Source organism: Muntiacus reevesi, chromosome X, assembly GCF_963930625.1.
Source record: "Muntiacus reevesi chromosome X, mMunRee1.1, whole genome shotgun sequence".
Lineage (NCBI taxonomy): Eukaryota > Metazoa > Chordata > Mammalia > Artiodactyla > Cervidae > Muntiacus > Muntiacus reevesi.
Window position 1 is genome coordinate 51,671,953 of NC_089271.1, and position 15,862 is coordinate 51,687,814.

Sequence of the window (15,862 nt, forward strand, 5' to 3'; positions counted from 1 at the left end):
GGCTTCTCTCAAGCTCATATCCATTGAGTCAGTGATGCCATACAACCATCTCAACATCTGTTGCTCCCTTCTCCTCCTGCCCTCAATCTTTCCCAGCATCAGGCTCTTTTCCAATGAGTTGGCTCTTTGTGGCCAAAATATTGGAGCTTCAGCATCAGTCCTTCCAATGGAATATTCAGGGTTGATTTCCTTTAGGATTAACTGGTTTGATATCCTTGCTGTCCAAGAGACTCTCAAGAGTCTTCTCCAGCACCACAGTTCAAAAGCATCAGTTATGAGATTAACAAATAGTTAGACCAAGATTAGAGAGCTGAGGGAACCCTTTATGCAATCTCCGGGGAAGAAAGCCAAAGGAACACCCACGTGCAATTTCTGGAGTAAAGAGCCATGTGAACTCCCCACGTGTTGTCTTTAGGGACTGGGGAGCTAATGAAAGATCCATACCAAATCCATGGGTTTGGGGAGCTGAGATAACTCCCATGCACAATCCCCAGTTTAGGGGAGCCAAGGAAATACAAAAGAAGCCTTACAGAGGGGCAAAGAAACATCTCTTTACCAGAGATGCTTGCCTTGCTTTTGGAACCTGACAAGTTTGAATAGAAGCCTGCAACCTGAGTCGCATCACTTTGGGTTACATTTTGTTGATGCCATATGATGATGAATTGGACCAATTGTTGATGACTGAATGGAGCTCTATATTCCAGTATCTTTTTCTTCTAATTTTTCAGGATCATATACTAGAAAATATACCATTTAAGAAGGAATTTCTGGGAATGACTCCCTACCAGACCATCAGACTGTATGGCCTACAGCTCTCAGCAGACCAAGTTATATGTCATTATAAACCTTGATGATAGAATGCTTGAGCAAGTGAGTGAAAGTTGTTCGGTAGTGTCTGACTCTGCGACCCCATGGGCTATACAGTCCCTGGATTTCTCCAGGCCAGATTAGTGGAGTGTAGCCTTTCCCTTCTCCAGGGGATCTTCCCAACCCAGGGATCGAACCAAGATTTCCCACATTGCAGGTGGATTCTTTACCAGCTGAGCCACATAGAATGCTTAGTCCCTGATTGTAATAAACAAAATATAACAGCAGCATGCCTGACATGGCACAGTGTGTTATACACAGTTATATGTTGCCCTCGTTTTTGTGGATAGAAAGTATTAAACAGGATAGGGAAAAAAAGACAATGGGTACAACAACAACAACAACAAAAAGATTGTCTCACAGTTCTGGAGGCTAGATTGAGCCCTAATTCAATATGACTAGTGTCCTTACAAAAACAGGATATTAAAAAAAAAAACAAGATATTTAGATACAGAAACATGCAGAGAGGGAAGACCGTGTGAAGGACACAGAGAGAAGACAGTCATCTACAAGCCAAGGAAAGAGGCCTGGACAGATCCGTCTCTGAAAGTCAAAGTGTTAGTCATTAAGTCGTGTCAGATTCTTTGCAACCCCATGGACTATAGCCCACCAGGCTTCTCTGGCCATGGGATTCTCCAAGCAAGAATACTGGAGTGGGTAGCCATTCCTTTCTCCAGGGGATCTTCCTGAGCCAGGGGTTGAACCTGAGTCTTGACATTGCAGGCAGATTCTTTACCGTCTGAGCTACCAGCAAAGCCCTACAGTTCCTCAGAAGGAACCAACCTTATCAACACCTTGATTTTAGACTTCTAGCCTCCAGCACTATGAGACAATAAATTTCTTTTGTTTAAGCACATGGTACTTTCTTATGGCAGCCATAACAAACTAATATGCCTTCTTTTGTTAATTTAAATATATACTTATTTTATAGTCTATGTCTAATCATTTCTTTTTTGGCTGCCCCAGGCAGCATGTGAGATCTTAATTCCCCAACCAGGGATCAAATCTGTGCCCTCTGCATTGGAAGCATGAGGGAAGCACCAGGGAAGTTCCATAATATCTGAAGGTTCGTGTTTGATTCTGTTTGTTATTGCTTATGGATCTTACTAATATTGTCTTGTTTGCTTGTGTACTTTATAACTTTTTTCCACTGTTGGCTCTTAAACCTTGGAATTTTACCTGTGGGTTGAAAGGTGGCTGGCTTACACCAGAGTGGATTTATATTCACTTCTTTCAGGCACATGGGGTCACAACAATCTAAGACCATTTAAGGTAAATTCTTAAAGCATTTTTGAAATACATTGGAGATGTGATTTCAGGTATGCCTCTGCGTCAGGGCCTTTACACTTCCTGCTTCCTCTGCCTGGCACACTCTCCTTCATGCCCTCATTTTCTTCATTGTCATTGTTGTTGTTTAGTCATTAAGTCATGTATGATTCTTTGCAACTCCATTGACTGTGGCTTGCCAGGCCCCTTTGTCCATGGGGTTTTCCAGGCAAGAATACTGGAGCAGGTTTCCATTTCCTTCTCCAGGGGATCTTCCTGACCCAGGGGTGGAACGTGCTCTCTTGCATCTTCTGTATTGGTAGGCAGATTATTTACACTGAGCCACCCAGGAAGCCAACATTTTCTTCATATCTCTGCTCAAATGGCATGCTGTCATTGAGGCCTTCCCTGCCCACCTCATATCCTATAGGCCACTCCTTGTTTCCTTATCTTGCTTTACTTTCTTTTTAAAAATTTTGTATTGAAACATAGTTGATTTACAATGTAAATATATATTAGAATATATATTCTGTTTTTTACATTTTTTTCCATTATAGGCTATTATTAACATAAGATATTGAATATAGTGTGCTTGTGCTATATAATCAGTTCTTATTGGTTATATTTTTTATATATAGTGCTGTATATATGTCTTGCTTTACTCTTATCCACAGCACTTAATCATTTATCAATAGAGAAGCTATCTATATAACTATAGTTATATATCTATGTTATATATATAGCATTTTATATATTTATACATATATCATATCCCATCTATCTATCATCTATCTCCTATCCTCCACTGATAAGTGCTTAAGTGCTGTGGATGAAAGTAGCCTGACAAAGCAGACAAAAATGTCCCTGCCTTCATGGAGAGATGGATAATAAAAAGGTTACATATATTACATTGAATTTTTATTTGTATACTATATAACAGTATTATATTCATGTATAATATATGCTTTTTTATTAGCAATCTCTCCATGATGGCAGAAATATTTCTGTTTGCTTTGTTCGTGGAATAATCCTCAAATTAGTGCCTGCAATAGAGTACATGCTCAGTAAGATTTGTTGAACATAAAGAAATGTCTATCCACAATCTGGGACATTCTTAGGAAATTCCCCATTCTTGTTGTAGCTTGCTGCAAGTAACTTACTCCACAGGAAGCCAGACCCCAGAAGCTTGGCCACAGCAACCTCAGCAAACACAGACATTCCACTACTGCCTACTCTTCACTTCAAATGCATCTGCTGAATGTAGGTTACTCACATTGTGATTTTAAGAACATATCCTACTCAAGGTGAGTAAAGATTGCTGACATAAATCCGGGAACAAAGTCTTCACTCACTGAAAGAATGAGATAGAAATAAAACCACTTCTGTCCAAAAGACTGTAAGGGAAATTATCTAAAATCTTAGCATTAAGTGGAAAGGTTTTTTAAAAAGTTCTCAGAACATTTATAGCCACAGGCCTACCATCATGTTTCTCTTCAGCCTCAAATCCCATCTCCCAAGTATTATGGATTATCAAGACTATGGATATCAGTAGTAAAAATCCCTTATGGATATCAGTAGTCAAAAATCCCTAAATCAAATCCCTATGACTATACAGTGGAAGTGACAAACAGACTCAAGGGATTAGATCTGATAGGGTGCCTGAAGAACTATGGACGGAGGTTCATGACATTGTACAGGAGGCAGTGACCAAGACCATCCCCAAGAAAAAGAAATGCAAAAAGGCAAAATGGTAGTCTGAGGAGGCATTACAAATAGCTGAGGAAAGAAGAGAAGCTAAAGGCAAAGGAGAAAAGGAAAGATATACCCATGTGAATGAAGAGTTACAAAGAATAGCAAAGAGAGATAAGAAAGCCTTCCTCACTGATCAATGCAAAGAAATAGATGAAAACAATAAAATGGGAAAGACTAGAGATTTTTTCAAGAAAATTAAAGATGCCAAGGGAACATTTCATGCAATGATGGGCACAATAAAGGACAGAAACGGTATGGACCTAACAGAAGCAGAAGATATTAAGAAGAGGTGGCAAGAATACACAGAAGAACTATACAAAAAAGATCTCCGTGACTCACATAACCACGATGGTGTGATCACTCACCCAGAGCCAGACATACTGGAATGTGAAGTCAAGTGGGCCTTAGGAAGCATCACTATGAACAAAGCTAGTGGAAGCAATGGTCCAGTTGAGCTATTTCAAATTCTAAAAGATAATGCTGTGAAAGTGCTGCAGTCAATATGCAAGCAAATTTGGAAAACTCAGCAGTGGCCATGGGACTTGAAAAGGTCAATTTTCATTCCAATCCCAAATAAAGGCAATACCAAAGAATGTTTAAACTGCTGCACAACTGCGCTCATCTCACACACTAACAAAGTAATACTCAAAATTGTCCAAGCCAGGCTTTAACAGTATGTGAACTGTGAACTTCCAGATGTTCAAGCTGGTTTTAGAAAAGGCAGAGGAACCAGAGATCAAATTGCCAATATCCATTGGATCATCAAAAAAGCAAGAAAGTTCCAGAAAAACATTTATTTCTGCTTTATTGACTACACTTAAGACTTTAACTGTGTGGATCACAACAAACTGTGGGAAATTCTGAAAGAGATAAGAATGCCAGACCAGCTTACCTGCCTCCTGAGAAATCTGTTTGCAGGTCAGGAAGCAACAGTTAGAACTTGACATGGAACAATAGACTGGTTCCAAACTGGGAAAGGAGTACGTCAAGGTTGTATATTGTCACCCTGCTTATTTAACTTATATGCAGAGTACATCATGCAAAATGCCAGGCTGGATGAAGCACAAGCTGGAATCAAGATTGCTGGGAGAAAAACCAATAACCTCAGGTATGCAGATGACACCACCCTTATGGCAGAAAGCAAAGAGGAACTAAAGAGCCTCTTGATGAAAGTGAAAGAGGAGAGTGAAAAAAGTGGCTTCAAACTCAACATTCAGAAAACTAAGATCATGGCATCTGGTCCCATCACTTCATGGCAAATAGGTGGGGAAACAATGGAGACAGTGACATACTTTATTTTGGGGGGCTCCAAAATCACTGCAGATGGTGACTGCACCCATGAAATTACAAGACACTTGTTCCTTGGAAGAAAAGCTATGACCAACCTAGACAGCATATTAGAAAATAGAGACATTACTTTGTCAACAATGGTCCATCTAGTCAAAGCTATGGTTTTTCCAGTAGTCACGTATGAATGTGAGAGTTGGACTATAAAGAAAGCTGAGCACCAAAGAATTGATGCTTTTGAACTGTGGTGTTGGAGAAGACTCTTTATAGTCCCTTGGACAGCGAGAAGAACAAACCAGTCAATCCTAAAGGAAATCAGTCCTGAATATTCATCGGAAGGACTGATGCTGAAGCTGAAACTCCAATACTTTGGCCACATAATTGATGTGAAAAACTGACTCATTTGAAAAGACCCTAATGCTGGCAAGACTGAAGGCAGGAATAGAAGGGGACGATGAAGGATGAGATGGTTGGATGGCATCACCGACTTGATGGACATGAGTTTCAGCAGGCTTTGGATGTTGGTGATGGACAGGGAAGCCTGGTGTACTTGCATTTCATGGAATCACAGTCAGACATGACTGAGCGACTGAACTGAATTGAACTCAACCGATGGATATCAGGATTATGCTAGCTTCCTGAAAATCCTTTGGAAGCATCTTTCCCTTTGCTTATGCTCTGGAACACAAGTAACACATCTGAAGTAGTACGAAGAAAGTTCAGGGCCCCATAATGAAAGATTAAAAGATATAAAAGCAATGGAAATAGGATGCACAACAGGAAATATGCTGGGACACCTGGGAATAAATCTGTCAAACCTACAAACGAAGTTGGGCTAAACAGTAGAGTTTACCTACCAAAAAACAGAATATTCTCAGATTGGACCACAAATGACTAAATTTGTTCTCAGATTAATATATAACCCAAAATACATCTATAAATAAACCAGGAATGGTCAGATTAATTATTTACACAGTCAACTAAAGAAGTTAGAAGAAATATAAAAGCAGTTGGAAGGACTTTAATGAAACAAAAGTACAAATGAATGAATCAGAAAATGGGAAAATTATATAAAAGCAAGAACTAGTCTTGGGTAAGGGGCAAAAAACTAATAAAGCATCAGCATTAGTTTACCTAAAAGAAACCACAGATACATTCTATGAGAAATGACACTAGAGAAATAGCCACATGTAAGAGAGAAAATTAAGTGAATCATAGGAGACTACTCAAAATTTCACAAATATATTAAGAACTTTGAGTAAATGGATTATTTTTATGAAAATGGCAAGGACTACACATATATGTTAATATATATCAATATAATATAAATACATATATAATCTAAACAGAAAAGATGACAAAGATATCCTTCAAATAATGCATCATGCTAAAATATATTCATAGGAGAGTTCTACAAAACTTTTCAACATTGAATAACATCAAAGCAATGTTAATTGTTCATGACATGTTTATTCTGTTAAGGAGGCTGAGATATTTGAGAGTAAACAAATCCATTCTCTATTTACTGTATTGAAAACACTCTGAGGGCCTGGACAGATCATTCTGTGGAGGGATAATCAGATATACTTAGGAATATTTAGGTCTATTCTACAGTTAAGGCCGTGCCACACCTTTTTATATCCAACATACCCATAGGATTTCTGTTCAGTGTGAGTTTTCCCTTGCACAATGAGGTCTGACCTCTGGGGAAAAAATCTTCCTACAATCACTATACATATAAGGTTTCTATCTTACATGGATTCTGATGTCCAGTGAGGTATATCTGCTGGCAGAAGACCTTCCCATAGTCACTGCATTTGGAGTGTCTCTCCCCGGTGTGCATTCTCTGGTATGTGATCATCTGTGATTTCTGGGAAAAAGTTATCACATACTCAGCAGATTTGGAAGGTTTCTCCCTAGTATGGATTCTCTGATGTACAACTCGTGGAGACTTCTCACAGAAGGCCTTTCCACATTCATTAGATTCATATGGCTTCTCTCCAGTATGAGCTCTCTGATGCAAAATAAGATGTGACTTCAGGGAAAAGATCCTTGCACACTCTCAGTACACTCATAGGCCTTTTCCCCTGTGTGAATTCTCTTATGAATAATGAGGGGTGCTTTCTGGGAAAACGTTTTGCCACATTCACTACACTCATACAGTTTCTCTCCTGTATGAATTCTCTGGCATATAATAAGAGGTGACTTCTGAGAGAAGGCTTTTCCACATTCTGTACATGCATAAGGTTTCTCTCCAGTATGAAGCCTTTGGTGTCAAGAGAGGTGTGACTTCTGGGAAAAAGCCTTCCCACAGTCAGTACATATATAAGGTTTCTCTCCTGTATGAATTCTTCAGTGTCCTATTAGGTGGGACTGCTGGCCAAAAGTTTTCCCATATTCACTGCACTTACAGGGTTTCTCTCCAGTATGCATTCTCTGATGGATGACAAGCTGTTTTCCGAGGGAAGGTCTTCCCACATTTAGTACTTTCATAGGGTTTCTCCTCAGTATGAGTTATCTAGTGTATAAAAAGGTGAGATTTCTCACAGAAGGCTTTACCACACTCACTGAATCCAAAGGGCTTCTCTCTGGTATGAACTCACTGATGTATAATGAGATGTGTCTTCTGGGAGAAGGCCTTTTGACACTCCAAACATTCATAAGGTTTCTCTCCAGTGTGGACTCTCTGATGAACAATGAAGAGTGACTTCTGGGAGAAGGCCCTCCCACACTCAGTACATTCATAGGATTTCTCCCCAGTGTGAATCCTCTGATGCACAATGAGGTGTGATTTCTCACTGAAGGCTTTTCCACAATCTCCACATACATACAGTTTCTCTGCAGTATGAACTCTTTGATGTATAACAAGCTGTGACTTCTTAATAAAGCCCTTCCCACACACACTACAAACATTGTGTTTCTCCCCAACTTGAACTTATACTGAATATGGGCTTGCTTATGATTTATAACTTTTTCACGTTAACTTTGTGCATGGGATTTCATTCCAATGTGAATTTTCTCAGGCACAGAACAGGAAGAACTATAGCGGTGGTTTCCCACATCCAAATTTCTCAATGGGGTTCTTTCTTATATAGCTCCTATTACAAGTTAGTGAGTCTAAACTAGATTTCAAGCTCTTTTCACATGAATCAAAGTGATGGAGTGTTTTACTTGAAGGATCAAAGTCTATGCATCCACTGAATATTTTTCCAAATATTTAGGGCCTCTCTTCTTGGTCATTGTTTCATGGGTGAAGACTGTGATCTGCCTCAAAACCCTGCCTTGGTTTCCTTGTTATCTATCTAGCTGACCATCAATATACCAGACTTTAAAGACAGAGTACAATGAATTATCCTTTGGGGCTCTTTCCAGTATCTTCATTTGAACTGAAAGTTCCCCAGAAATGATCTGCTGACAAGAATCAGAGCTCTTCTCTCTACCTGAAAGAAGACAAAGGTAAAATAAAATAGACACCAAAAAGAAAACAGGAATGAACAGATGTTCTAAGGAGGCTGATGGATATTAAAAAAGAGAACTGACAAATTTTAAGGAAGAAAGGAAGCCACTCATGTCAGGGAAGAAGAAAATGTTCTATAAGCCATTTCCCCAATTCTCACTTACCTGAATAGGTTCACCTTGACAACTCACTCTATAATGCATGGGTCCTTTCCATGTTCCAACTTGGAGATTATGTCTACTTTTAAATCTGAACACCCTGTTAAGGAAAAATTACAATTGCCTTGGTCTTGGCAGCTCAGAAACTCATGAGGAGAAAAAAGGGAACTCCCAGCAAAGATGGATCTTTAACTCACAAAAATCAATTCCAGATATAGCAAAAATATAAACATAAAAAACTGAAATGCTAAAACATCCTGTTTGTAAAAAATCATAAAGGTCTGAACACTTCTGAAAGATGAAGAGGATTTGATTCTTTGTTATACAGAGAGTTTTCCCTTACCCACAGATACCAGGTGGCTGTAGATCTCCAGCATTACATCCCTGCGTAGGGTCTTCTGACCTACTCCTCCTGGGTGTTGCCAGGGAGCTGCTGCCACTCCTCCTGGGTGAAGTCCACAGCCACATCCTCAAATGTCGCTGGTTCCTGTAACAGCATATTCCTGTACAGTCTGCTCGTTCTGATCATTTTTACCACAGCAATACCTGTAGGATGCCTACTTTGTACTTTGTGTAGCACATTTAATGAGAAAAAGAATGAAACTCTGCCATTAGCAAGAATAGTTAGTAGGACAGAGTAGAGAGCCTAAGCTGCTGCTGCTGCTGCCACTAAATCGCTTCAGTCGTGTCTGACTCTGTGCGATCCCATAGATGGCAGCCCACCAGGCTCCTCTGTCCCTGGGATTCTCCAGGCAAGAATACTGGAGTGGGTTGCCATTTCCTTCTCCAACGCATGCATGCATGCTAAGTCGCTTCAGTTGTGTCCGACTCTGTGCGACCCTATGGACAGCAGCCCATCGCGCTCCTCTGTCCACAGGATTCTCTAGGCAAGAATACTGGAGTGGGTTGCCATTTCCTTCTCCAAGAGAGCCTAAAAATAGATGCAAATAAAAGTGGAAAATTTAATACATAATAAAGGTGGCACTTCAAATAAGTATAGAAAAGATACATTACTCAAAACTGGGTAGTTATCAGAAAGAAATGTAAAGTTGAATTCTCTGTTTCATTCTGTACACATAAAAAAATTAGATCTAACAAAAATTTAAACAAAGAAAAAGAGACGCCATAAAATAAAGACAGGAAAGATGGATTTGCTTTAAAAAAAATAATTTTAGAGTGGAGAAGACTCTTCTAACAGAGCATGCTACAAAACACAGGTGCCACAAAGGAAAACTGGTAAATTTGACTACTTTCTATACTGCATGGCAAAATATATCATAGCTCAAAGAACAAGCAATGAACTGGAGAGAAGATTATAGGCACAACACACAGGATGGACAAAAAGTTAATGTCCTCAATTGAGCAAAAGAGAGCTCCTACAAAGCAAAAATAAAAAGACCAACAACTTAACTTAAAAAAAACTAGTCAAAGGACATGACTATCAATTCACAGAAAAGAGAATACAAATGGATTTTAAGCATGTAAAATGATGCTCAGCATTATTTGCATGAAAAAAAGGAAATTAAAATAAAACATCACATTTCCTTTATATTTTATTGAAGATTGAAATTTGATAAGTCACTGAGTTGGTGAAAATGTCAAGCACACTCAAATTGTGGGTATATGCTAGTACAATATATTTTAAGGGCAATTAATTTGGCAATATTCATCATAATTCTACATGTACATATCCTCTGACTAGCAATTCCATTTCTAGAAATTATTCTATATAAATACTCATATACGTGAGCTAAATAGCACATATGAAGATATTTCACTATAGCACTGTTTATAGTAGCAAAAGTATGTAAACAACCTCATGGGGGATTGGATGAATCAATTATGCTTCAATCCCCATGAGGAAATGCCATATGGAGTCATAAAAAGCAGTAAGGAAGCTCTACATAGATTCACATGCAACAATCTCTAAAATATATTGTGAAGTGAAAAATGAATTCATCCACTCAACAAGCAGTTACTGACCACCTGTTGAATACCAGGCAATGTCTAAGGACTGGGGATACAATAGGAAAGAAACCTGGTTAAAATACCTTCCCTCGAAGATCTTGCATTCTAGTGGGAACCAACAAAAAGGTTGAGGATAAATCCCCACCTAGCCAGAAAAAAGTTTTAGTGTGTACTTCAAATTCATATTACTCATACACAAAAAGCTGTTAGAAAGCAATAAGCAAAAGACAAAGAAGGAAATGGAAGATTTTCAGAGAAACACAAAATGGCGAATACATATGTGAAAAGATGCTGATGCTCATTTAATCATTAAAGAAAAGCAGTTGAAAAGAAGATATAATGTTCAACCATAAAAACAACAAGCATGAAAAACACTGGTGCTATCTGGTAGTGGAGAAAATATTGGGAAGTGGTCCTCCTTGTAAATGACTTGTAGCTACATGTAGAAGCTGAATATACAATATCAAAATAGAATTTAAGAAATACTCTTTCAGTTCAGTTCAGTCACTCAGTCGTGTCGGACTCTTTGTGACCCAGCAAAGAGCACACCAGGCCTCCCTGTCCATCACCAACTCCCGGAGTTTACTCAAACTCATGTCCATCGAGTTAGTGATGCCATCCAGCCATCTCATCTTCTGTCGTCCCCTTCTCCTCCTGCCCACAAGCCCTCCCAGCATCAGGGTCTTTTCCAATGAGTCAACTCTTCGCATGAGGTGGCCAAAGTATTGGAGTTTCAGCTTCAGCATCAGTCCTTCCAATGAACACCCAGGACGAATCTCCTTTATGATGGACTGGTTGGATCTCCTTGCAGTCCAAGGGACTCTCAAGAGATTTTCCCTTCAAGACCACAGACTTCTAACTTCTGTGCATGGATCCTTTAGGTTAAACCCAACTTCTCTAGATTACCTCTTCTCCTCATTTTCTGTTTACTCACAGTTCTTATCATAATGTTTTGTAATAAATAATTCATTGTCTTTCTCAAAAAAAAAAAAAAAAAAAAGAGTCTTCTCCAACACCACAGTTCAAAAGCATCAATTTTTTGGCACTCAACTTTCTTCACAGTCCAACTCTCACATTCATACATGACCACTGGAAAAACCATAGCCTTGACCAAACGGACCTTTGTGGCAAAGTAATGTCTCTGCTTTTTATTTATTTTTCTTAATGTCTCTGCTTTTTAATATGCTATCTAGGTTGGTCATAACTTTCCTTCCAAGGAGTAAGCGTCTTTTAATTTCATGGCTGCAGTCTCCATATGCAGTGATTTTGGAACCTGAAAAAATAAAGTCTGACACTGTCTCCACTGTTTCCCCATCTATTTCCCATGAAGTGATGGGACTAGATGCCATGATCTTAGTTTTCTGAATGTTGAGCTTTAAGCCAACTTTTTCACTCTCCTCTTTCACTTTCATCAAGAGGCTTTTTAGTTCCTCTTTACTTTCAGCCATAAGGGTGGTGTCATCTGCATATCTGAGGTTATTGATATTTCTCCCAGCAATCTTGATTCCAGCTTGTGCTTCATCCAGCCCAGCATTTCTCATGATATACTCTGCATATAAGTTAAATAAGCAGGTTGACAATATACAGCCTTGACATACTCCTTTTCCTATTTGGAACCAGTCTGTGGTTCCATGCCCAGTTCTAACTGGTGCTCCCTGACCTGCATACAGGTTTCTCAAGAGGCAGGTCAGGTGGTCTGGTGTTCCCATCTCTTTCAGAATTTCCCACAGTTTATTGTGATCCACACAGTCAAAGGCTTTGGCATAGTCAATAAAATGAAGAAATAGATGTTTTTCTGGAACTCTCTTGCTTTTTCAATGATCCAGTGGATGTTGGCAATTTGATCTCTGATTCCTCTGCCTTTTCTAAAACCAGTTTGAACATCTGGAAGTTCTCAGTTCATGTATCGCTGAAACCTGGCATGGAGAATTTTGAGCATTACTTTACTAGTGTGTGAGATGAGTGCAATCATGTGGTAGTTTGAGCATTCTTTGGCATTGCCTTTCTTTGGGATTGGAATGAAAACTGACCTTTTCCAGTCCCGTGGCCACTGCTGAGTTTCCCAAATTTGCTGGCATATTGAGTGCAGCACTTTCACAGCATCATCTTTCAGGATTTGAAATAGCTCAACTGGAATTCCATCACTTCCACTAGCTTTGTTCATAGTGATGCTTCCTAAGGCCTACTTGACTTCACATTCCAGGATGTCTGGCTCTGGGTGAGTGATCACACCATCGTGATTCTCTGGGCCATGAAGATCTTTTTTGTACAGTTCTTCTGTGTATTCTTGCCGCCTCTTCTTAATATCTTCTGATTCTGGTAGGTCCATACCATTTCTATCCTTTATCGAACCCATCTTTGCATGAAATGTTCCCTTGGTATCTCTAATTTTCTTGAAGAGATCTCTAGTCTTTCCCATTCTGTTGTTTTCCTCTATTTCTTTGCATTGATCGCTGAGGAAGGCTTTCTTATTTCTCCTTGCTATTCTTTGGAACTCTGCATTCAAATGGGAATATCTTTCCTTTTCTCCTTTGCTTTTTGCTTCTCTTCTTTTCACAGCTATTTGTAAGGCCTCCTCACACAACCATTTTGCCTTTTTGCATTTCTTTTCCATGGGAATGGTCTTGATCCCTGTCTCTTGTACAATGTCACAAACCTCCATCCATAGTTCATCAGGCACTCTGTCTGTCAGATCTAGTCCCTTAAATCTATTTCTCACTTCCACTGTATAGTCATAAGGGATTTGATTTAGGTCATACTTGAATGGTCTAGTGGTTTTCCCTACTTTCTTCAGTTTAAGTCTGAATTTGGCAATAAGGAGTTCATTATCTGAGCCACAGTCAGCTCCCGGTCTTGTTTTGCTGACTGTATAGAGCTTCTCCATCTTTGGCCGCAAAGAATATAATCAATCTGATTTCAGTGTTGACCATCTGGTGATGTCCATGTGTAGAGTCTTCTCTTGCACTGTTGGAAGAGGGTGTTTGCTATGCCTAGTGCATTCTCTTGGCAAAACTCTATTAGCCTTTGCCCTGCTTCATTCTGTACTCCAAGGCCAAATTTACCTGTTACTCCAGGTGTTTCTTCACTTCCTACTTTTGCATTCCAGTCCCCTATAATGAAAAGGACATCTTTTTTGGGTGTTAGTTCTAAAAGGTCTTATAAGTCATCATAGAACCGTTCAACTTCAGCTTCTTCAGCATTACTGGTTGGGGCATAGGCTTGGATGACCGTGATATTGAACGGTTTGCCTTGGAAATGAACAGAGATCATTCTGTCGTTTTTGAGATTGCATCCAAGGACTGCATTTCAGACTCTTGTTGACCGTGATGGCTACTCCATTTCTTCTAAGGGATTCCTGCCCACAGTAGTAGATATAATGGTCATCTGAGTTAAATTCACTCATTCCAGTCCATTTTAGTTCACTGATTCCTAGAATGTTGACATTCATTCGTGCCATCTCCTGTTTGACCACTTCCAATATGCCTTGATTCATGGACCTAACATTCCAGGTTCCTATGCAATATTGCTCTTTACAGCATTGGACCTTGCTTCTATCACCAGTCACATCCACAACTGGGTATTATTTTTGCTTTGGCTCCATCCCTTCATTCTTTCTGGAGTTATTTCTCCACTGATCTCCAGTAGCATATTGGGAACCTACCAACCTGAGGAGTTCCTCTTTCAGTATCCTATAATTTTGCCTTTTCTTACTGTTCATGGGGTTCTCAAGACAAGAATAGTGAAGTGGTTTGCCATTCCCTTCTCCAGTGGACCACATTCTGTCAGATCTCTCCCCCATGACCCGTCCGTCTTGGGTGGCTCCACATGGCATGGCTTAGTTTCATTGAGTTAGATAAGACTGTGGTCCTGTGATCAGATTGGCTAGTTTTCTGTGATTATGGTTTCAGTGTGTCTGCCCTCTGATACCCTCTCGCAACACCTACCGTCTTCCTTGGATTTCTCTTACCTTGGACGTGGGGTATCTCTTTATGGCTGCTCCAGCAAAGTGCAGCCGCTCTTCCTTACCTTGGACGTGGGGTTGCTCCTCTCAGCCATCGCCCCTGATCTGGGGCATGGGGTAGCTCTTCCCAGCTGCCGCCCCTAACCTCGGACATGGGGTAGCTCCTCTTGGCTGCTCCTGCGCCGTCACAGCCTGGTGCTCTCAGTAGCAAGCCCTGACCTTGGGCGAGGGGTAGCTCCTCATGGCCACGCTTCTGCAAGAAATACTCTTTACATTTTAAATATGCTTTCTCTCTAACCTAGAATACTCATGTCTAAGAATTTGGCCTATACAAATATACAAAGAAATTTTTATAAGGTTGTTCCCTTATTTATGACTTCACTGCTTTAGAGCTCTGTCTAAAGCATGTACTAGCTGTGCCTCAGTCTATTCATCTGAAAAATGGGGACAATATTAGTACCTAGAAAAACATTTCTGGGTATATTAGATGAGTTAATTCCATTAGCATTTATTATAATGGTGCCTGGCACACAGTAGCTGTGAATATTCTTATTATAATTCTTACTATTATATATCAAAGAATTTCGAAATAAGGAGTTCACAATCTGAGTCATCTCCTAGTCTTATTATTGCGGACTGTATAGAGCTTCTCCATCTTAAAAAAAATCAGTCTGATTTTGGTATTGGCCATCTGGTGATGTCCATGTGTAGAGTCTTCTCTTGTGTTGTTGAAAAAGGGTGTTTGCTATAACCAGTGCATTCTCTTGGCAAAACTCTGTTAGATTTTCCCCTGCTTCATTTTGTACTCCAAGACCAAGTTTGCCTGTTACTCTAGGTATCTCTTGACTTCCTACTTTTTCATTCAAGTCCCCTATGATGAAAAGCCATCTTTTTTGGTGTTAGTTCTAGAAGGTCTTGTTAGGTCTTCATAGAACCATTCAACTTCAGCTTCTTCAGCATTAGTTGTTGGAGCATAGACTTCGATTAATGTGATATTGAATGGTTTGCCTTGAAAACTAACAGAGATCATTCTGTCATTTTTGAGATTGCACCCAAGTACTGCATTTCAGACTCTTTTGTTGACTATGAGGGTTACTCCATTTCTTCTTCCCTGGTAGCTCAGACAGTAAAGTGTCTGCCTACAAT

General features: G+C 39.7%; 1 protein-coding gene across 1 annotated transcript; it reads right to left on the minus strand.

The window, feature by feature from the left end:
- Positions 1 to 6,901: 6,901 nt before the first annotated feature.
- Positions 6,902 to 14,811, minus strand: ZNF630 (zinc finger protein 630). The gene is given in 11 exon segments (XM_065916729.1): positions 6,902 to 7,234; positions 7,237 to 7,627; positions 7,629 to 8,106; positions 8,109 to 8,218; positions 8,220 to 8,385; positions 8,388 to 8,612; positions 8,794 to 8,819; positions 8,821 to 8,887; positions 9,131 to 9,197; positions 9,200 to 9,274; positions 14,782 to 14,811. Coding segments are annotated over 11 exon segments (1,968 nt in total).
- Between the last annotated feature and the right edge of the window lie 1,051 nt (positions 14,812 to 15,862).